This window comes from Chelonia mydas, chromosome 7 (genome assembly GCF_015237465.2).
Source record: "Chelonia mydas isolate rCheMyd1 chromosome 7, rCheMyd1.pri.v2, whole genome shotgun sequence".
Taxonomy (NCBI): domain Eukaryota; kingdom Metazoa; phylum Chordata; order Testudines; family Cheloniidae; genus Chelonia; species Chelonia mydas.
In genome coordinates, this window is record NC_057853.1 from 42363204 (window position 1) to 42386315 (window position 23112).

A 23112-nucleotide genomic window follows, 5' to 3' on the forward strand; every position below is an offset into this window, starting at 1 on the left:
AATGCTTATGTGCCTGTGCACAGCCGCGCATCTTTGATACAGCATTAGTACTAGTAATGTTTTTATATTAAAATGTGAAAGACTGTTACCGTATATACTCGTTCATAAGCCAAATTTTTTTTAGTAAAAAAGGAATGCATCAGAGAAGGGGGGTCAGCTTATGAATGGGTATAGAGAGGGAGAGGTGGGGGACAGCCCCTCCCCCACAACAGAGGGAGCAAGGAGAGGCAGCACAGCCAGAAGGGAAGAGGCTGGGCCAGAATCTCTCTGCTTCAGGCCCTCCCCCCCAGCCTCCGAAGCAGCTGCAGCTCCAGGGCTGGCAGGCTGTGGCCGCGCTGCCCGGTCTGGCCTCCCGGAGCAGGCTGCGGCTGGGCCAGAGACAACATCCCCTGGCTCTCCCCAGATAAGGTGGGAAGGGATGGGATGGGGTGTAGGGGTCCTGGGCTAGGGTGGGGTCATGTGGGGGGTGGTCACAGTGGTTACTCCCCTGACCCCCAGCTTCCCCCCCCCCCAAAAAAAAAAAAAAAAAATTTCCCCACCAGTTGCTGTCCCGGCCTGTCAGGGTAAGCAGCTGGCATGCCAGGACACTTCATTTACTTAGGGTAAACAAACCGTCTCGGCCTGCCAGCGGCTTATCCTGATAGCGTGGGAGCCAAAGTTTGTTGGCCCCTGAATTATAGGGTCGACTTATGAATGGGTAATAAAAATTTTCCATTTTTACTTAGCCATCTTGGGGTGGGGAAAGAGGTCGGCTTATAAACGAACCGGCTTCTGATCAAGTATATACGGTACTTTCTCTACAGGAGAAAAATTTGATATTAATTTGGATTTTTACTTTACACTACTTGCCTTTTGGTCTCTCACTGAATGAGTGTTTTATGGATATGAAATTGTTTCTAGAAAGGACGTACTACATTCTGTATGTAAACTAATACAAGATTTAGTTCTAATTTTTTTCAGTAGGTTTCAGTCATACTGCGTCTTACTATACTACCAAGTGACTGGGAACATTTGCTAAGGCTATAATTTGGGATTATTAGAATTATAATGTACTGAAGTTAAGACCTAAAGCTCCGTTTGGCATGGAGAGCTGATTGTGATTTCTGTAGCTGCAAAAACTCACTGCAGTTTCTACAAATGGCTTAAAATTTAAACTGTTTAAAATACAATAAAAAGATGGACAAACTCCTTACTCTGAGCCCTTGGGCATCTTTAGAGATCATGTTCAAGGTTTAGATTAGAATTTTATTTTCTCCAACCAAAACAAATGCACATACTAATTCCTTTTAGGAATGGAATAATGATTAAAGAAAGACTAGGTACATTCAGATACATTAAATAGACCAATTTACCATTTCGTTTGTCAACTTGTCTTATAGTAAGTTTATTTTGTATACTTTATGTTCTAATGTTGACAGAACGTGTTCTGAAGGTTTGTAACTCTTTGATTTTTTTTAAAGGGATAATTAAGTCAAGGATATCTGAATTTTGTAAAATAAAACCATATTCAGTAAGTCTGCAAAACATCCAGTTTCCTTAATATTCTTAGTAAATATTTTATCCTACAGAATAGCTCATGTAGAGAAATGCTGCAGAATAAAAGTGCACTAGACTAGGTGATTTCACAAAATGGTAGGAGGTTCAACTCAGTTGTTCTCCACATCCACTGCAGCTGCTGCATCTCCCTCAGTCCCGCTGTTCTGGGCATGTCTGGTTTATAGTTGACCTTCAAGCTACGAGGAGCAAAATCACTTTTAATAATCAAAGACTGGAGTGTTGGTACAGAAGATGATTTGAACATCTAGAGTGCACACTAAAGATCACAAGAGAAGAGGCAGCACCCTGACTAGATTCCAATTTGGATATTTACATTTTGCTAAGTAAGTAGCCCCACCAGTTTCTGTTGTGTTGGTATTCATTTCCTCTCCTAAGCCATTCTGTAGTGTAGCAATTCCACTCTGCACCATTACACAGTTGCTGCATGTAGAACAAAGTAATCTCTTAATCAAAGTGATAGTTTTTTAGGCTAAGGAATTTAATCACTTATAAAGCAAAGTTGCTGTGTTTCAGTAACAGAAAAAAAATCTTAGAAGGACTTGTCTCAGTGTTATGCTTCATTTCTATGTGACTCCAACTAAAATTGCTTGAATTCATGAATAAAACTCATGTCTTCATGATTTGAAACTTTCTCCTTACCACCAATCAACAGTTAATTATCTATATTGCCCTATTTACAACTCTGTTAGCTTTGCTGCAACTGAAATTCTCTTAGGTAAAGTCTTCCTAAAGGCCTAGTTCACATTACCTCATTCTTGCCACAATACAGATACTAGATGTAGGCATATTTTACTTATGTACACACATACATTCACATCACATTAAAAAGGACTGATTCTCCATAAAAAGGGAGACGGCAATTCACTCACAAGGACCAGAAAGACTTAATTCCCCTCACCTTCTCCAGTTTTACATAGGAATCAAAACTTGTCCCTGAATTCTATGTAATACGTATACTTAAATTTTCATCCTTAATATACTTCGAAAATTTTGAGCAGCCATGAACTTGCAAATGCAATACACATATCTAAGTCAGCTGGTTATTTTACACTAAACACCTTTGTTAAATGCACCACAGATACTTCAGCTGAAATGTTTTTTACGATACCAGTATTTTAACTCAAGCTATTTCCTCAGTTTTCTTAAATATACTGATTAGTTTACAGGCAACATTACTTACAAGTGAAATACTAAACTGCAGAGCTTACAAGAAGATAGAACGTGTCTAAATGCACCCTGAAATGCATTTATAATTTAAACCCATTTACTTTTTACTTCCCATTTTGCTTTCTAGCCAGAGGTAATCTGCATGTTTTTCCTCAACCCCAACTTGTGTTCCTTGAGTTGGACTGTGGTATACTAACAGTAGCAAGTAATCTCTAAAGTACTAAGAAAAGAAGGTGTCTCACACTGGGAATATCATAGAAACCTTTAATGAAGCAAAATTCTCCAGTGTTACATCATGAGGGTTCATGTTCTTCAACTTTTAGTATGCCTTTTCAGTTTTCTCTCTGCTGGCTTCTTATCTTCTGTTCCCGACTCTTGGACGGGTAGCCATTTCAGAGGATTGCGGCGGTACATAGGCCATGGAGGGAGTGTTAGCTTAAAAGGAAGGAAAAGTTTAATTATATAACTCACTAACGCCAACTGAGTCTAACATGTAATTAGTACTGTTACTACTACACAACCTTCATTATGTGGACTTGCAGTATCAGCTGAACAAGGTCTGATTTATTATCAAAATATCACTTAAGATGAAGGATTGAAGAGAACATCTATTGGTGAGCTAAGCCACTAAATCAGAAGTTTTCTATACTGGAGTCCCTGTTTGTTTACATCAGTCTCTTAGGACCAGAACTGGACTATAAGAAACAAGGTACATTGGCTAAGCTAAGTGGAGGTACAGGACTAGAAGAACAGAGGTCAGAATGAAAGTGCATTGGTGCATAATGTAAAGTTTCTATTGCATCTGTTTGTATTATGCTCATCTAGTCAATACTAGATGACCTGTATTTAAGCATTCTGTTTCAGGTAAAAACAGCACTTGATGAACAGGCAACTTAGTTTTGGAAACTCATTAGTATTTTTAGTAATCATGTAGTAATTTAGTAATTAATTTTGTCTTACCAGGCACGATAAAGCAAACCCAGCCATAACTATATAGACAGTCCAACCGAACTGTTCAGCAATGTAGCCACAGATAAAACCAATTACCTAGAAGAAGCAATACCAATTTTAATAAAATAAAAATCTAATAGGCATTCCCAGAACAAAAATGATTGAGTTAATGCTGAAAAATATCCCATAAACAGGGAAAATCAATTACATAAGTTACAAAACCACTAAATGTTAACAAGTTGGGAAACTTACAATAATTCCAACATAATCCTTAATCTTAGTTTGACACACACCCAATGAGTATCTGTAGTTTGAGGTCAGTGTTGGGATAGTTGGACTAAGTTATTATATATGAATAGTCTTTGTCAACTGAGTAACTTCACAAATAAAACAGTAAAATTAGATGTTGGTTCAGTATGATAAAATCTGAAGTACAGTTTTTATGTGGAGCTATTTTTCTAATGAATAGGCATAAGCGGAACAGGACATGAGTAAATATTTCTCTTATAGAGGATAAGGAACGGCTTTTATAATGAATTAGTGTCTATTATGGAGAAGGTGTACTTGGCTTCATGTGAGACTAGACAAGTAAAATGTAGGAGAGGTACAACAGCACTATGTTCAATGAAAATTAATTACTGCAGGTCTGAGCTTGCAGTTTATACTGGACACTAAGCTGGTCTGTCTATGAACTGTTTTTGCTTTTGATATTGAAGTTCTGTAGCTTTTACTAGAAGGGAAGATATGGAGGGTGCGTATATGGCCTCTGGATAGAACAGACAGGTGAAGTTGTTTTTGGAACCTCAACATGAATTTCCTGACTCCATAACTGGAGTTTTCTGAGCTACTTATATATTTTTCAATCTATATTTTGGTTATACCTTTACTTTAAGAATGATTTCTAAATAATATACTATGTACTTAATGGCCCCTTCTCTCAGAGGGCCTCAAAGTGCTTTAAAAACTTTAGGCATAGCCACAACTCATGTGGGAGTTCAGAATTATTCCCCTTTTACGGGGGGGGGGGGGGGGGGGACTGAGGCAGGTCACACAGGAAGTCAGTGAATGTGGTGGTAGTTGTAGGACCCCCAGAAATTCTATGCTATAGTGTTTCTATCTATGGCTGTCGATTAATCACAGTTAACTCATGCAATTAACTGAAAAAATTGTGATTAAAAAAAATAATTGGTTTTAATTGCACTGTTAAACAATACAAATTGAAATGTATTAAATATTTTTTGATGTTTTTCTACATTGATTTCAATTACAACACCGAACACAAAGTGTACAATGCTCACTATTTTTATTACAAATATTTCCACTGTAAAATGATAAATATTTTTCAATTCACCTCATACAATCTCTTTATTGTGAAAGTGCAACTTACAAATGTAGATTTTTGTTATGTAACTGCACTCAAAAATAAAAATGTGAAACTTGAGTCTACAAGTCCACTCAGTCCTACTACTTGTTCAGCCAATCATTAAGACAAACAAGTTTGTTTACATTTACGAGAGATAATGCTGCCCACCTCTTATTTACTATGTCACCTGAAAGTGGTAGCCGGCATTGCAAGGTATTTACATGCCAGACATGCTAAACATTCGTATGCCCCTTCATGCTTCGGGTACCATTCCAGAGGACATGCTTCCATGCTGATGATGCTCATTAAAAAATGTGTTAAATTTGTGACTGAAGTCCTTGGGGGGAGAACAGTATATCTCCTGCTCTGTTTTACCTGCATTCTGCCATATATTTCATGTTATAGCAGTCTCGGATGATGACCCAGCACATACTGTTCATTTTAAGAACACTTTCACTGCAGATTTGACAAAACACAAAGAAGGTACCAATGTGAGATTTCTAAAGATAGCTACAACACTCAACCCAAGGTTGAAGAATCTGAAGTGCCTTCCAAAATCTGAGCGGGACAAGGTGTGGAACATGCTTTCAGAAGTCTTAAAAGAGCAACAGTCCAATGTGGAAACTACAGAACCCGAACCGCAAAAAAAGAAATTCAGCCTTCTGCTGGTGGCATCTGACTCAGATGATTAAAGTGAGCATGCGTTGGTCTGCACTGCTTTGGATCCTTCTCGAGCAGAACCCCTTATTAGCATGTACGCATGTCCTATAGAATGGTTGTTGAAGCATGAAGGGACATACGAATCTTTAACACATCTGGCCCTTAAATATCTTGCGATGCCAGCTACAACAGTGCCCTGTGAACACCTGTTCTCACTTTCATGTGACATGGTAAACAAGAAGTGGGCAGCATTATCTCCCATAAATGTAAACAAACACGTTTTGAGTGCTTGACTGAACAAGAAGTAGGACTGAGTGGACTTGTAGACTAACATTTTACATTGTTTTATTTTTGAATGCAAGTTTTTTTGTACATAATTCTACATTTGTAAGTTTCATGATAAAGAGACTGTATTAAGTGTATGAAGTGAATTGAAAAATACTATTTTTTATAGCACAAATATTTGTAATAGTGAATGCTGTACACTTTATGTTGTGTGTTAATGAAATAAATATTTTAAAATTTAGAAAACATCCAAAAATGTCAATAGTATTCTATTATTGTTTAATAGTGTGATTAATCGCAATAATTTTTTTAATCGTGGTTCATTTTTTTAACCGCTTGACAGCCCTAGTTCTAACCAATGTAGTATATAGCTTGTAACAGCTGTCAGGCCTGCAGTACAACAGTTTCAGTGGTTACAACATTAACTAGCAGATGGGAGTCCTGCAGTGTATGAAACTCACAGCTGTTACATTTTTCTGGAAAAATTTGGAGTGTGAAAGAAGCCTTAATTCTGGCATCTTTTTACTTGAGTGCTTGACCTTGCAACCTTAATGTTCTCTTAATGTCTTTTTTTTCCCCCATCATAGAATATAGTGAAGGTATCATACTGAAACACCTTCAGTATTTGAGTATTTAACTATTAAGACTTTTCAATGGCATTTATAAAGAAGGTTGCAAACACTCCAACTTCTATGAAAAGTGAGGCAGACAGGTTAAGTGACTTGACCCAAGGCCATGTAGAACAGAGTCAGAGCTACAATTAGAACTTGAGTTCCTGGCTTCTTGCCCTGTGCTTAGTCGACTAAATTATGCTGTCACTTCAGGATTAAGGAATATGACATTGAATTAAACCGGAATCCAAAAATAACTGATCCTCTAATATCACTGCAATCTAACTAATTATATTTTGACAGGTTTCAGAGTAGCAGCCGTGTTACCCTGTATCCGTAAAAAGAAAAGAAGTACTTGTCTACTCCTTTTTAATTGTATTTTGAACATCATAGATTAAGTGTAACTGTTTTTTTTTTCCCCCAAGCCACTAGTTTAAAGTCTCAAAGACAGTCTGGCTGATTTGCTTCAAGCTTCAAAAATCCAAGAAGATTTCAGGCCCTAATAAGTTTATTTTTAAAGGACGTCAAACAACTTTAACCATGGCTCTATTATACTTACCGCAGAAACAAGAATGATCCCTTGAAAAATCTGTTCTGCTAGTTTTTGACCCTTGTAGTCCTGTGGGCAAAAAAATGGTTATAATTATAATTACCCAACCACCTACACCAACAAGTAAACAATTCTTGCAGTGTCCGTAATGATCAAGTAGCACAAAGACAGAGCTTGTACATATGACTGCCCGGACTTTGTAGTGAGTATTGTGGAATACAACAGATGCTTAAGATAAGAATGTTTTCTTATGTATTCTTTAAAGAAATCTTGGTTTTATGCTGTAAAAATCTTAATTTCCAGCCTAGTGTCTCTACACCTCCACTGATACCGCCACAAAGAAGCGGGAAACTGCATACTTTGGACTGTCATTAAGAGTTAGGGACATCTGCACAGAAGCCCAAAGTCACATCAGTTAGTAAGAAGGAGGTTGCCTTTAAAATTACAGAAAAAAGTTTAATGTATTGTGCTTTTATGCACTTTTCTATAAAGTCACACTTTGCATTTTTATAGCCCTTTGCAAAGAATCACCTCATGTTGATTCAATATTTCTCATTTTATAAAACTGGGAAATGGGTTCTCTTGCTGACAGTCTCATGCACTCTATAGCAGAGCCAGTACTAGAATGCCCAGCTCTCTGCTTAGAGCAGGGGTGACCAACCTGTGGCTCCTTGTATTGACACTGACTCTGGGGCTGGAGCTACAGGTGCCAACTTTCCAACGTGCCAGGGGGTGCTCACTGCTCAACCCCTGGCTCTGCCACAGGCCCTGCCCCCACTCCACCCCTGACCCTGCTGTGCCCTTGCCTGGGTATGGAAACCGAGCTAGGCAGCACCAACCCCAGGAGAGGGAGACTGATGCGTCCAGCGCAAGGCGGCCCCCGGAGCACTGGCCCGCTTGGTTCTATTACCCAGCCCGCGGTGCTCCCTGTGGGGTTGGGGACCCCCCTTACCATCTGGGTGGGGATGGAGCCGAATACGTCCAGCATGATGCCAGCGACGGAAGTCACCGCGCCGGCTGCCTCCCCGGTCTCGCTGCTCTCCTCGGAATTGCCCGCCCCGCCCTGCGAAGCGCAGGCCTCGGAAACGCTCCCAGCCTGCGAAGGGGAGGCTTCAGGCGCGTCCTGAGAGCCAGAGCCGGCCTCGGCCCGTGAGGTGGAGGCAGCTGCACCAGCCTTGGAAGAGGAGGTAGGTGAGGTCTCACGGGCGGCAGCCTCCCTACCGGACCGGCTGGCCCGCGTCGACACTCCGGCGGCGGCGGAGCGGGTCCGAGGTCGGAAGGTAGACGCTGAGCTGGCCGGAAGCACCGCGGCCTTACTCCGCCCCATTTCCCGTGAGCCTCCGGCGGGGAGCTGTCCTTGCTAAGCGCCTGAAGAATTGCACCGGCCTCAGCGGGCCGACCCCAGTCCCCCGTAGGACACCAAAGCCAGCCGCAGCCACAATCCACCGCCCGGCTCCGCTGCGGCCTCCGCGACGCTCGGTTGCGTCTCCATGGCAACAGTTAATAGCGCTCCAGGACCTGGGGTGCGGGGTCCTCCGCGCATAGGTATGCCTAACACACTGCCGGACTGAACGTGCGCAAGCTGGGCTGTTTCCCTTCGCTCCAAACTCGGGTTTGAGGGTAGCCCTGTGATGTGCTAGGTCTAACGTGCCTTCCTAAATAATATTGGCGCGCCCAGTTGTTGTGCAGTCAGGCGGCGCGGTGGATACCCGAGGCCCGGCCAACCGCTGACAGCCGCCTGCTGCTGCGGCGAGCGCTGTGTTGTTGTGTTGAGCTGGCACTTGGCTCTGGGCTGCCTGGCGGCGCGGAGCGCGAGCGTGAGGAGCCCGGCTCCCTGGGCACACAGGTAAGGCATCTTCTCAGCACCGCGGCTGTCTCGCTCGCCCCCCCTCCCCAGGGCAGGGGCACCGGTCCGGTACTTGTTTTGTGCCAGGGCAGAGCCCTGACACCCCTGGGCTTGGCCGTTCATAGCCCCAGCACTTGTGGGCTTGCTGCATCAGGTGTGAATGGAAAATAATTGCTTGAGCCCAGGCACCTTTTCATTACAAATTGAGCCCTGCACCGATCGCTGCGAGGGGCAAGAGGTGAGCAGAGCTGTTCTGCAGGCTGCAGAGAAAGCGCAGCCCTGGGCAAAGCAGTCCTGGCAGCGCCCCTGCCTTGGCACATGATCTGCCCCACAGTATGGTGCTGGCGACTGAAAACACTTGTCTTAAACTATAAATGTTACCCGTTTGAGGTCTGCAAGGCTGGGCGTAGCCTGCGTTCCAGCGGGGCTGTTTCTGCCTTCGTGGGGGTATTCCCATGTAGTTAATCTGTGAGACCTACCATGTTGATGCAAGAACGTTAAATTTGTTCACTGGGCAATGGTTCTTTAGGTCCTCTTAAACCAGTGGTTCTCAAACTTTTGTACTGGTGACCCCTTTCACATAGCAAGCCTCTGTGTGCAACCCTCCCTCCCCCTTATAAATTAAAAACACTTTTTTACATATTTAACACCATTATAAATGCTAGAGGCAAAGCGGGGTTTGGGGTAGAGGCTGACAGCTCACAACCCCCCTTGTAAAAGAAAAGGAGGACTTGTGGCACCTTAGAGACTGACAAATTTATTTGAGCATAAGCTTTCGTAATAACCTCGAGAACCGCTGTGTTAAACCCTGCAGTTCTGCAGCAGATGAATCATTAGGAAATAGGCTCCACTCTATCTCTGCTCCATATATGTGTCACATCTGAAATTATTTTGGTGGTGAGGGCAGGTTCTTGAAGCGCCAACACTTTTTTGTAGTTCTTTTTGTAAAAGATGTGAGCATTTGACAAGCTTTGTGATTTTTCCTTTTCCCTCCTAAAAACAAAAAAAGGTGTCTTTGGTTTCAGAGAGTGTGAGATATATAGGGACTGTAAATCTGATGTTCAATACAACTAGTTCTGTACTGCTCACAAGGTAGTTTAGCACAAATGATAGTCCACGAAAGGTTGTAGCTGTATCATTAAGTCTGAGGGTAAACTTGTTTAGTTGTGATAAACTCTTGCTATTTGCTTAATATGTAAAGAGGAAAAAAGATCACAATGCTAATTTTTTTTAGCATCTATGTACCCCTTGATTATACACTTATGTCTTATCCTGAAAAACACCTAATGCATGTGCTTAACTGTATGCTTGTGAGCAGTTCCATTGACGTTAATGGGACTACTTATATGTAAAGAAAAGAATGTGCATCAGTATTTGTGATTCGGGGGGAAAGTGGGGGATATGTCTTCACTGAAAGTATTTTCAGGAAAAGTAAATACGCAATACTTTAATCGAAACCATTTCTGGTTCTATTAAAGGACATAGAAAAATATGTACGTATGTGTAATAATTATACACACACAATGACTCTTTTTCTGTCTGTAATTATTATAGGGCCCAATCCTTGTTTACATGAGAAGTCCACATGACCTCAATGAAATTATGTATTTGAGCAAGTGTTTATAAAATCAGGCCCACATATTGCATATTTGCTGTGTGGAGAGAGACTTTGAGCAATGAATACACAATTTTTCTGTTTTTGTGCAGGAAGACAATAAACTGGATTTTATTACTGCTCTGGAAACTGTTCAGAGTGGGTTTACTTTTCTAACTTTGCATACGAATAAATGAGGCATGTCTTTATGTTTTCGCCTATCATGAAAGTTGTACTTACAAATGTAGAATTTTGTACAAAAAATAACTGTATTCAAAAATAAAACAATATAAAACTTTAGAGCCTACAAGTCCACTCAGTCCTATTTCTTGTTCAGCCAATCACTCAGACAAACAAGTTTATTTACATTTGCAGGAGATAATGCTGCCTGCTTCTTGTTCACAATGTCACCTCAAAGTGAGAACAGGCGTTTGCATGGCACTGTTGCAGCCTGCGTCACAAGATATTTACGTGCCAGATGCACTAAAGATTCATATGTCCCTTCATGCTTCATCCACCATTCCAGAGGACATGTGTAACCCACACACCTTCTGGGTGTGGTGTTCTGTCCCATCTAGTGGCACTGAGACCACTTAGAGAGCTATCAATGAGTCTGCTCTATAGCCTTAGCTAGAGCCAGTTGGCTTTTAGCTCATGCAGTAGAGGCTCATGCACTAAGCTCCAGAGGTCCCCAGTTCAATCCCACCGACGACCAGGGTCTGTTGGCGTTACCCATGCATTCATGCTGATGACAGGTTCTGCTCGATAACAATCCAAAGCAGTGCGGGCTGACACATATTCATTTTAATAATCTGAGTCAGATGCCACCAGCAGAAGATTTATTTTATTTTTTTGGTGGTTCGGATTCTGTAGTTTCTGCATCGGAATGTTGCTCTTTTAAGACTTCTGAAAGCGTGCTCCACACCTCATCTCGTTACCCTGGGTTTTCAGATCCCGCAGCGGGGGAAACTTAACTATTTCACTGTAGGCGGTGTAAGGAATAAATCAACAGGAACACAACAATTCTGTCTGATAAGATTCATGCAAGTAAGAATGCTCTTGTCTAACACTGCAGTTCATTAGATTTAAACACACACAACATAAGCAATAAGTTTAAAACATCTCAGATATTTACCTAGCATCTGGAAGGGTATTGAGTAATTAACAACAGGTTCACAGTGGCCAGTTGCTCACCCACTGGGGAGAAAAGGTATCAGGAAAAACGTCTCTCAGGATGGTTTCAGAGGAGTGCTCCAAAGTACATTGTATTAGCTAATCTTTTATAACTCACTTCTACAAAACACATAGATCACAATGACCTCTACTATATCATCACGTTTCTAACTTTCAATAAACTTTTAATATCAGAGTCGTCCAGATTCAAGGTTTTACAACCATCAAGGTTTTCAGTCTCAATTGTTTAATTGTTTGTCCCCTCCTCCCATTCTGATTAGCAGAAACTGGCAGCTAGAGATGACATTGCTTCTGAAAGCGTATTTCCAAATTAACCCTTAACTACATGTTGTTCTATTTCATCACTTCATGGTGGCTGAATGCACATAATATGGTTGCAATTAACTTGATCACATTCTGGGGTATATGCATCCCTCAAATCCAGGGCAACACCCTCTCAGATTTTGGCAGGCACTTCAGATTCTTAAACCTTGGATCGAGTGCTTTAGAAATCTCACATTGGTACCTTCTTTGCTTTTTGTCAAATCTGCAGCGAAAGTGTTCTTAAAATGAACAACATGTGCTGAGTCATCATCTGAGACTACTATAACATGAAATATATGGCAGAATGCAGGTAAAACAGAGCTGGAGATATACAATTCTCCCCGAAGGAGTTCAGTCACAAATTTAATTCATGCATTATTTTTTTAATGTGCGTCATTAGCATGGAAGCATGTCCTCTGGAATGGTGGCCAAAGCATGAAGGGGCATACAAATGTTTAGCATATCTGGCATGTAAACACCTTGCAGTGCCAGCTACAAAAGTCCCATGCGAATGCCTGTTCTCACTTTCTGGTGACTTTGTAAATAGGAAGCGAGCAGCATTATCTCCCTTAAATGGAAACAAATTTGTTTGTCTTAGCAATTGGCTGAAGTAGGACTGAGTGGACTTGTAGGCTCTAAAGTTGTGCATTGTTTCGTTTTTGAATGCAGTTAGTTATATGACAAAAAAAAATCTACATTTGTAAATTGCACTTACACGACAAAGATTGCACTACAGTACTTGTATTAGGTGAATTGAAAAATACTATTTCTTTTATCATTTTTACAGTGCTAATATTTATAATCAAAAATAATATACTTGGATTTCAATAACAACACAGAATACAATATATATGAAAATGTAGAAAAACATCCAAAATATTTAATAAATTTCAGTTGGCGTTCTGTTGCTTAACAGGGTGATTGTATGAGGTGAACTGAAAAATATTATTTCTTTTGTTTATCATTTTTACAGTGCAAATATTTGTAATAAAAAATAATAATATAAGATAACCAGTGTACACTTTGTATTCGGTGTTGTAATTGAAATCAATATATTTGAAAATGTAGAAAAACATCCAAATATATATTTAATATATTTCAATTGGTGTTCTATTGTGTGACAGGGTCGGGTAGGATGGCTATAGGAGAGTAATTTTTTTTTTTTTTTTGAAGGAAAAGATTTTTTTTTATTTGCATAACACACTTACAAAGTGAAAACAGCAGCATATGCAATGTGTAACACAGCAACCAAGCACAATTGTTTTCTCATTAGCTTCAGGGGAGGGAAGTGTTCAAGCTTGCCTGGGCCCAGAGCGAGGGGCTTCCTCAACTCTCGTGGTCTTCCACCCTTCCGAGTTACCTGGTGGCCCAGAGCGAGGGGGCTTCATCGACTTTCGTGGTCTTCCACCCCTTCGAGTTACCTGGCGCCACGCCTGAGTGTCACCAACAGTTCCCTCCTCTGAGAGCACCCAACAAGAGGGGCAGGCTGTGGGGTGGACAATCCGGGGGGAGGGGGCACGTGCACCCACGTGTGAAAGGACCCCTCTAAGGTGGTGGTGTCCGCAGCAGCAATGGCTGGGGCTGGGGTCCCTTACTCTCTCCCCCAATCAAAGGGTCAGACAAAGGGACCCGGATGGGGACACTGAGCAGAGAACCTCGGACAGCGCCCACCGCTCTTCAAAAGCATCAAGGGAGTCGGTGGATGCCGCCCAGAGGAACTCCGCCCGGATACGTGAACGGACCGAGGATCGGAAAACGGCCCCACAGTCACAGGAAACTCCATTGGCCAACCTCCTCTCTCTGGTTTTATAGATCGCCGTTTTAGCCAGGGCCAGGAGGAGGTTAACTAGGAGATCTCACGACTTTGTGAGGCCACGGATGGGGAGTGCATAAATAAAAAGGTGAGGGGAAAAATGCAACCAAAAACGTAATAGGAGATTTGTGAGGAGCTGGAACAGGGGCTGCAGCCTGGTGCACTCCAAATATACGTGCGCCAGGGTTTCCCTCACACCACAAAAGGGACATGTATCTGGGACGGGGATGAACCGCGCCAAGTACGTGCCCGTGCTTACAGCTCCATGAAGGAGTCGTCAACTGATGTCCCTGACGGGCCTCAGAACCAAGGTGGAATATAGGCTGGCCCACCGGGGCTGCTCACCCTCCAAAGGTGGCAGAAGGTCTCGCCACTTTGTGTCAGGGCAGGACACTAGGGTGAGGGTGTGAAAGGTGTGGAGCATGAGCGTGTATAGCTGTTTCCTTGGCGTGGTTTGGAAGCGTACCGGCTGCAGTTCATGCAGCTGGCTCGCAGTGAAGGGGTGAGGGGGTCGATTGGGTCTGCGGGACAGGGGTCCAATTAAAAGGTCTGGCGGGCCTGGGGTAAAGGGTGGGCGGGGCGTGTCCTCGAGCCGGACCCAGTCGAGGTAAGCTCGAGCAGCGGGTGGCAAAGCGGCCTTCGCCTCCTAAAGAACGCACCGGGAGGTGCGAGGTCTGGAGAGTCCCATGCGCCGGGCGAGCGTCAGGGGATCCAGCCAGTCTCCCCGGTCGTAGTCCAGGAGGTCTCCGACTCTCGTGACTTCTGCCAGGATCAAGCTCTGGCGCACCGAGCGGGACTCCGCCACCTGCACACGGAGCTGGGGGTTGTGTAGCAGGGGCTCCGTGAGGAGATCTACCCCCTCGGTGGCCGCCACAGACCTGGTCGTTAAAAACAGTTTCCAAGTCTGGAGGAGGTCCTGGTAGAAGCTAACAGCCGGCCAGCACTCTAGCAACAGCGGAGAAAGAAAAAAAACAACAAAAGAAAAAGAAAGGGGGTAGAGCGTCTGGCCCGGTCAGGGGGAAGCTGAAAGCAGGGGTAAAAAGCAAGGAAAGCCCAGGCCAGAGGGCAGCAGCAGGAGAGCAGGCTAAGTAGGTCCCTTTTCCCTGGGTAAGGTAACAGGGAAGGTTTTTTTTTGTTTTTTTGTTTTTGTTTTTTTTGAAACAGAAAAGCATTTTATTGTGTAACACTTGCCAAGAGTTACCAAAGAAAACAAAACAAACTATGCAACAAAACAACGCAAACAGAAGGTATAACACAGCAGCTTTCAGGAGGGAGAAGTGTTCAGGCTAGCCTGGGCCCAGAGCGGGGGGGCTTCCTCGACACTCGCAGTCTTCCACCCTCCTGAGTTACCTGGTGGCCTAGAGTGGGGGGGCTTCCTCGACACTCGTGGTCTTCCACCCCCTCGAGTTACCTAGTGCGGCGCCCAGTGTCACCGATTGTCCCTCTCCTGAGAGTGCCCGGCAAGATGGGCACGGCTGCGGGGTGGGCGGTTTGGGGGTGGGGGGGGTAGACACCCATGTATTATAGGACCCCTCCTAGATGACAGTAATGATGGTACCCACAGCGGCAACGGCTGGGGCTGGCGTCTCTCGCTCTTCCCCTCAATCAAAGGGTCAGACGGAGGGAACCGGACGGGGTCACCGAGCAGAGAACCCCGGACAGCACCCACCGCTCCTCAAAAGCGTCAAGGGAGTCGGTGGACTCCGCCCAGAGGAACTCCGCCCGGATACGTGAATGTACTGAGGATCGGAAAAAGGCCCTACAATCGCAGGACGTTTCATGGGCCAACCTCCTCTCTCTGGTTTTATAAATGGCTGTTTTAGCCAAGGCTAGGAGGAGGTTAACCAGGAGATCCCGTGATTTTGTGGGGCCACGGATGGGGAGTGTATAGATAAAAAGGTGAGCGGAGAAATGAAACCAAAAACGCAATAGAATATTTGTGAGGAGCCGGAAAAGGGCTGCAATCTGGCACACTCTAAATATACGTGCGCCAGGGTTTCCCTCACATTACAAAAAGGGCAAGTATCCGGGATGGGGGTAAACCGTGTCAGAAAGACGCCCGTGCTCACAGCTCCGTGAAGGAGCCGCCAACTGATGTCCCCGACGGGCCTCGGGACCAAGGTGGAATACAGGCTGGCCCACCGAGGTTGCTCACCCTCCAAAGGTGGCAGGAGGTCCCGCCACTTTGTATCGGGGCGGGACACGAGGGTGTGGGCGTGAAGGGTGTGAAGCGTGAGTGTGTATAAATATTTCCGTGGTGCAATTTGAAAACTGACCGGCTGCACTTCATGCAGCCGGCTTGCAGTGAAAGGGTGAGGGGTTTGTTGGGATCGGCAGGGTAGGGGCCCAATGGAAAGGTCCGGCGGGCCTGGGGTAGAGGATGTGGGGGGTGCGCCCTCGCGCAAGGCTCGGTTGACATAAGTCCGAGCAGCGGGGGTCAAGGCGGCCTTCACCTCCTGAAGTACGCGCCGGGGGGTACGAGGGCTGGAGAGCCCCATGCGCCGAGCGAACGTCAGGGGATCCAGTCAGTCTCTCCGGTCGTAGTCCAGGAGGTCTCTGACCCTCGTGACTTCCGCCAGGACCAACCTCTGGTGCACCGAGCAGGACTCCGCCGCCTGCACACGGAGTTGGGGATTGTGTAGCAGGAGCTCCGTGAGGAGATCTGCTCCCACGGTGGCCGCCACGGACCTGGTTGTTAGAAACAGTTTCCAGGTCCAGAGGAGGTCCTGGTAGAAGACCGGCAGCCCGGAGAGGTCTTGCGGAAAACCTCTCGGACAAAGATAAAAGAGCTGCCGGTCGTATCGGAGCCCTTGGAAGCGGCGCAGGAAGGCGTGCGCCAATATGCTCCACGTCGAACTACCTGCACTATAAAGGAGCCTCTGCAGGGCCTGGAGGCGGAAAACGCGGTCCTGAGTGTACAGACACTTCAGGCCCTGCCCTCCTTCCTTCAGGGGTAAATGAAGAACTCCAACAGGGGTCCAGTGCATTCCTGACCAAAAGAACTCTAGAATCAATCTCCGGAAGTGGGTCAGGAAACCCGGGGCCGGGGCCAGGGTGTTGAGCCGGTACCAGAGCGTGGACAGGACTAGTTGGTTGAGCACCAGTGCTCTCCCTCGGAGGGAGAGACATCGGAGTAGCCTTGTCCATTTCTGGATCCGCTCTATCACCCCGCCCTCTAAATTTTGCCAGTTCTCCGGCGGGAAAGGGTGCGTGGCGGAAAGGTAAACGCCGAGATAGAGCAGTGGACCCGCGCTCCACCGGATGGTCTGAAGCGCGGGTGGGAGGGAGCTTACCTGCCGCCAGTCCCCCACCGCCAAGCCAGAGCTCTTGCCCCAGTTGACTCGGGCGGAGGAGGCTGCCGAATAGATGGCCTGGCATGCCTCCACTCGCACCAAGTCGCCCGGGTCCTGGACCACGAGGAGTACATCATCGGCATACGCCGACAGGACCAGCCGCAGCTCCGGCTCCCGCAGCACCAACCCTGTCAACCTCCTGCAGAGGAGACAGAGGAAAGGCTCGATCGCCAGAGCGTACAGCTGGCCCGAGAGGGGGCACCCCTGCTGCACTCCTCGCCCAAAGCTGACCGGTTCAGTCAGGGTCCAGTTGAGCCTAACCAAACACTCCGCGGAGGCATACAGCACCCGGAGAAAACTCACAAACTGAGGTCTGAATCCAAACGCCTGCAGAGTGCTCAGGAGGTACCCATGGTCTACTCTATCGAACGCCTTCTCCTGATCAAGAGACAGGAGGGCGAACGACAGACCATCTCTCCGCCCGAGTTCCAAAAGGTCTCGGACTAGAAATAGGTTGTCAAAAATGCTGCGACCCGGGACAGTATAGGTCTGGTCTGGGTGGATCACGTCCGCCATCACGGACCCTAGCCGCAGCGAGATTGCTTTCGCTACGATTTTGTAATCCGTGCTAAGGAGTGAGATGGGACGCCAGTTTCGTAAATCGCGGAGGTCCCCCTTCTTCGGCAACAAGGCGAGCACTGCTCGCCTGCACGACAGAGGGAGGACCCCGCTCTGCAAGGACTCAGCCCAGACAGTGACTAGGTCTGGGCCGAGAATGTCCCAGAACGCGCGGTAAAACTCCACGGTCAGCCCGTCCATGCCCGGAGATTTATTGGTGGGCGTGCGACAGAGGGCTTCCGAGAACTCGGCCAGGGTGAGAGGCAGCTCTAGCCGGTCTCGGTCGCCCACGCTGACTGTGGGGAGTTCCTCCCAGAGCACCCCGTAAGCGCCAGGATCGGTCGGATCCGGGGAGAAAAGGCTTGTGTAGAAGTCATGGGCCCTCCCACACATCTCCTCCGGATCCGTGAGGGGGGTGCCATCTTCCGCTAGAAGGCAGGTGACGTGTTTCTTGGCCCCCCTCGTTTTCTCCAGGGTATAGAAGAAGCGGGAGCCGCAGTCCATCTCCCGAAGGAGGCGGATGCGGGACCGAACGAAGGCACCTCGGGCCCGGTGGTCCTCGAGGGCCCGGAGCTCCTCCCGCTTCTGCCAGCACGCTCTGCAGAGGGACGGGTCCTCGGGGTTGGCGGCCAGGCGCCTCTCCATCTCTAAGACCTCCCGTTCCAACTGCTCTATCGCCGCATTTCTCCGTCGGCTGGTGCCCCGAGTGTAGTCACGGCAGAAGAGCTTGGCGCGCACCTTCCCTAGATCCCACCATCGCCGCACCGAGGGAAAGGCACGCCACTGCTCTTGCCAGGCCAGCCAAAACTCCCGGAAGGACGTCACGAAGCTCTCGTCCTCCAACAGGCTGTTGTTAAAGTGCCAATAGGCCGGCCCCGGTCTCTCTGCACGGAGGGAGACCGTTATGGTGGCTAAATGATGGTCGGAGAATGGGGCCGGCCGAATGGTGGAGGAGTGGGCCTGTGAAAGATGGAAACGGGATAAGTAAATACGGTCCAACCGAGAGTGGTGTGACTGATGGGCCTCCACCCGGACAAAAGTGAACGTGGAAGTGTCATCTGGGTGATGGTCACGTCAGACGTCCACTAGGGAGTGATGTTCGACTATTCCTCGGAGAATGTTCGCGGCAGCTGGGCTCGGCTCGGCCCCTGAGCGGTCCTGTTCCTCGAGGGTGGTGTTAAAGTCCCCTCCCAGGACCAGGCACTCGTGCGAATCTAGGGTGCCGAGAAAGTCGGACACCCACTGACAGAATTGTGGCCGCTTTGGGCTCGTTTGCGGGGCATAGATGTTAACAAGATTGACCACGAGCCCCTCCATACGGACTCGAAGGTGCAGCAGGTGGCCAGGCACGGCCTCAGTGACCCCTAGCACCTCGGGCCGTAGGGTGGGGGAGAACAGGGTTGCCACTCCAGCTTGCCAAGTCGTGAAGTGGCTAAAGTATACCCCGTCCCCCCACTCCAGCCGCCACCTGTCCTCGGCGGTCGGGTCTGTATGGGTCTCCTGCAGGAAAGCTACAGAGTACCCCCCTTCCCGAAGGTAAGAGAGCACCTGGGACCTGCGGAGCGCCATCCTACAGCCCCTGGTGTTCAAGGTTGCAATAATGAGAGGCGTCATGCGGAGGGCTGGGGGGGGGTGGGGGTTTCTTATTGGTGGGGGTGTTTGTGGCCCCCGGCGGGTCGCGCAGCAACCCGTGACCCATCCCGTGGATGAGTAGATCTTTTCGGAAGCCGCGGGCCCGCTCGTAGGCCGCAGCACCGCTCTTTCCTTGCCCCCTGCCCTCCTTTATAAGGGCCCTTGTGGCCTGAAGAATTTGATCAAAGTCCCCCCATAGCTGAAGAGCCAGCTGTACCCTATTGCGGGCGCCACGGGTGTGTTCTAGGAACTTCCATAGTGCATGCCGCAGCTCATGGGGAGGTGGGGTTACGATTCCCGGGGTATTCCCTGGTGGGGTTCTTAATGCAGCCTCGTGGTCCGCTAAGGCGGGTAGGCAGGGTGCGGACCACCGACAGGGCGTCTGACAGGCTGGGGTTATTAAATCCATTTCACGCCTTGGGGTGGAAGGGGATGGCGGGGGAAAAATTGCAACTCCTAATGGGTCGCGACTAGAAAGTGCAAAGACTGCTCCCTGGGGGGAATCTGCAAAAGGCGGGAAAAAAATAACCCCAGGGGCGGCAATAGCATTGCAGGAGGAGGTGAATTGGGCAGGGACAGGGGTGGGGGCAGGGGCAGAGGTAAGGCTCTGGGCTTCAGGAGGCGAGCAGCTAAATGAAGGTGCCTCCTGAGCAGAGTCGAGGGTTAAGGGGTAAGGGAGGGGGCTCCCAGTGGCGCTAGGCGCTGGCTCCATGGTGGTCTTGGCGGCCATGGCATCAGGTGGTGGACCACCTTCTGCAGGGTGCTTGCCCGGGAAGGCAATTAGGGGGAGGGAGCATGGGGAAAGAGGGGCTGAGGTGAGGTTGCCCAGATCGAGGCCAGCCGGCAGTAGATCATCCTCTCCCTGGGTGACCGGGGTTAAATCTAGGGCCTCAATCTCCGCATACACGGAGGAGAGGCCAACTCCTGCTACCCCGAGGGCCTCTCCTCTAGGGCCCGCCTCAACGGTCGCTTCGGGGTTCGCGGGGGGTTTGGGTGGTATCCGGGCAGAAGGAGCTTCCTCAGGGGTCTCGGAGGGGAGGGTCTCCCGTGGAGGGGGGATTCTGCCCTCCAGTGCCAGTCTGTCTTCCCCTCCCGACACCAGCGGATGGATCTCACTCGTGGCTGTAGCGGAAGGCTCAATGTCAGTGCCTCCCTTCCTGGTCTTCCGGGGGGCTTCCGCCTCGGATGGGTGCAGCGGAGCTCGAGCCTTCCGCTTGCCTCTCTTCCCCTGGACTAGGGTCCAGCCCTCCATAGCATCGTCTGGGGGCTGGTTAGCAGGGGTCGTGTCAGGGGGCGGAGGCGATGGTTCAGGGGTTCGGGGGGGTAACTGTGAGGCAGCATGAGGGGCGGGGGGTTCTCCTTGGGGCGGGCCCTCTCCTATATCCGGTAATATCTTTGCCACACCCTCCTCCATAGGCTCTGCCGGATTGGTAATAGCAAGGGTGGGACTCCCTTGCTCGCCTAGGCGTTGTAGGGAAGGTGTTTCTTGAGCCCGGATGGGAGCAGCGGTGGGTCGAGTAGGAGGAGGGTTGGTTTCAGGTGCCGGGCGGCCAGGGGCGTCGGCAACGATGGGGCCGATATTCTGCCGGGTCTCGGGGGTCTCGGGTGCCCCTCCCCCCTGGGCCAAAGGGCAGTCTCTGCGGACATGCCCCGCTGAGCGGCAGAGGTAGCACCGGGCCTCTCCGGTGGAGTAAAAGACCCGATAGCGGGCTCCTTGGTAAGGGACTAGGAAGGACCCCTCGAGCGCCTCTCCGTCACATGCTGCCGCCGGCGGTAGAAGCTGCAGAACGAGAGGACGTGACGGAGGGTGGGGTCCTTGCAGCCCAACGGGAGAGGGCTGATGACAGAGACAAGTTTCCCCAGGGTGGAGAGAGCGGGTAGCAGGGCGGCATTGGGTAAAAAGGGAGGAACGGAGGTGAGGACGAGACGAACACCCAGGTCTTTTAGCGGCTCTAGAGGGACAAACACCCCCCCCACCGCCGGGCCCCTCTCCACCGCCTCCTGGGCGGCAGCCTCCGAAGCTAAGAAAAGAACGACCTTCCCATACATTTTGGAGGCCGCCACAATAGCCGTGGGTCCTACCACCTTCGCCAACGCCTGCACGTATGTCTCCACGTGGGGCGAGGTGGGCACCAGGAGGCAACGGACATGATGATGATCAGGCGGGATGATGAGGCGGCAGGCAGGCGGGAGCCTGCCACCGCCCGGGCATACATCCTGGGGGCCGGGGGAGGGACGTTCGCAGAGCTGGTAGAGGGACCGGCAGGGAGGGACGCCATGGTCGATGACGAGGCCACAGCGGTGGGGGCAACCCCTGCCATGGAGGGCCTAGTGGTTTTAGCGGGGCCCTTTCCTTTATTCCCGCCCTGGCCTTTCCGGCCAACTGGGGGGGGGGGGGGGTCCTAGAATCTGGGGGGTCAGTGGACGTAGCAGTGGCAGTAATCGCCCCGGTGCCTCCTGCTGCCGGTGCCCCGGCGGTGGCAGGTGTTTTGACAGTGGGGGGGGTCTTGGGGGTTGGGCAGGGCGGTAGGTGGGGGAGGGACAACTGATATTGTTAGAGGGGCCTTGCCCCTCTCATTCCCCGCCATTGTGAGCAGGGAGAGACGGGGAGACACCAGAAGGAGGAGTGGGGAGGGGGAAGCAGATTAACTGCTCCTCCCTGCTGGGCTGCAGGCGGGGGTGGGGATGCCAAATGGGTTGGACTGGAAGGGGGGAAAAAACAGAAATCGGGGTCCGGTGATAGGGGCAAGCTGTGGGGTAACCAGTCCGGGAGGGGGTGTTGTGGACCCACGCACGTTTGTCCAAAGAGTCTCGTTTGGTCGGCTGTTATGTTCGGTCCGAAAGGCAAAGTTCAAAGCAAACAGCTGGATCCGAAGGCAGATGGCAGGTTGCCAGCAGGGACGGATGGCGGGGGGGGCCGTGACAGTTGTAATAATGTTGGGGGGGGCACCGATGGATCGGGGGGCAGCTCTGTGCCACACCCCCTGTGCCGCCACAAACGCAATTAAACCACAGTCAAACTCCCCCCCACGAGAGTATAATTCAAAAAATTACTCAGTCTTACAGGCCCCTCCACGATGATTTGTAGTTTCCCTGGGTGATTTCTTCTCCAGCTTGTTGGCTGTGTACCAAGGCTTCTGGCAGGCCGAGAAAATTGCAGAGATAAGAAGAAATTCCAAAAAGACAGCAAAACGGCTGGGTCTGGGGGCTTCCACTCTCCCCTCCGGGTAGCGGGTCGGCAATCTTCCCCCCCCTCCTCCGGGGGTTTCAGCTAAGGCAAATAGCTGCGCCTGAGAGCAGGTGTGTGGGGGGCGGGTGCTGGCGGCAAGCTGGCAGCCGACCAGCACTCAAACGGCAGCAAAGAAAAACGGCAAAAAATCAAAACAAAACAAAAAAGCGTCTGGCAAGAGGCACTAAGAGCGAGAATGTGGACTGTTGGAGGACTGAGGAGTACAAGCATTCTCAGACACGAGGAGGAAGGTTCTATGGTGAGGATAAAGAAGGTGTTGGGAGGAGGCCATGGGGAAGTAGCCAAGGGAGTTGTAGCTGTCGCACAGCTGTTCCAGGAGGCACTCTAGACAGCTGCAATCCACAGGGTCCTGGGCTGGAACCTGGAGTAGAGGGTGGGCCCGGGTTCCCCCCAAATCCTCCCAACTCCTGGTCAGACACAGGAGG

General features: G+C 48.9%; 2 protein-coding genes across 6 annotated transcripts in view; one reads left to right on the top strand and one right to left on the bottom strand.

Annotated features, from left to right (window-relative positions):
* GLT8D1 (glycosyltransferase 8 domain containing 1) overlaps positions 1-23112 on the top strand; it is a 44166-nt gene that overhangs the window by 8429 nt on the left and 12625 nt on the right. For 2 of the 4 annotated variants that reach the window (XM_027817962.3, XM_007055601.4), the window contains exon 1: positions 8696-8990. The exons of 1 other annotated variant lie outside the window; for it this stretch is intronic. The gene's annotated coding sequence lies outside the window, so the exon portion shown is untranslated. One more of the 4 variants, XM_037905618.2, reaches the window with a different exon arrangement.
* SPCS1 (signal peptidase complex subunit 1) lies at positions 2975-8471 on the bottom strand. 2 transcript variants are annotated; one of them, XM_007055600.4, is made up of 4 exons: positions 8097-8471; positions 7154-7213; positions 3685-3771; positions 2975-3159 (listed from the first exon to the last, which is right to left on the bottom strand). In XM_007055600.4, exons 1-4 carry the CDS (start codon positions 8469-8471, stop codon positions 3037-3039), a joined length of 645 nt encoding a protein of 214 aa, XP_007055662.2. In that variant the 3' UTR covers positions 2975-3036. The 2 variants fall into 2 exon arrangements, with proteins under 2 accessions (XP_007055662.2, XP_043408168.1); XM_043552233.1 differs by lacking the exon at positions 3685-3771.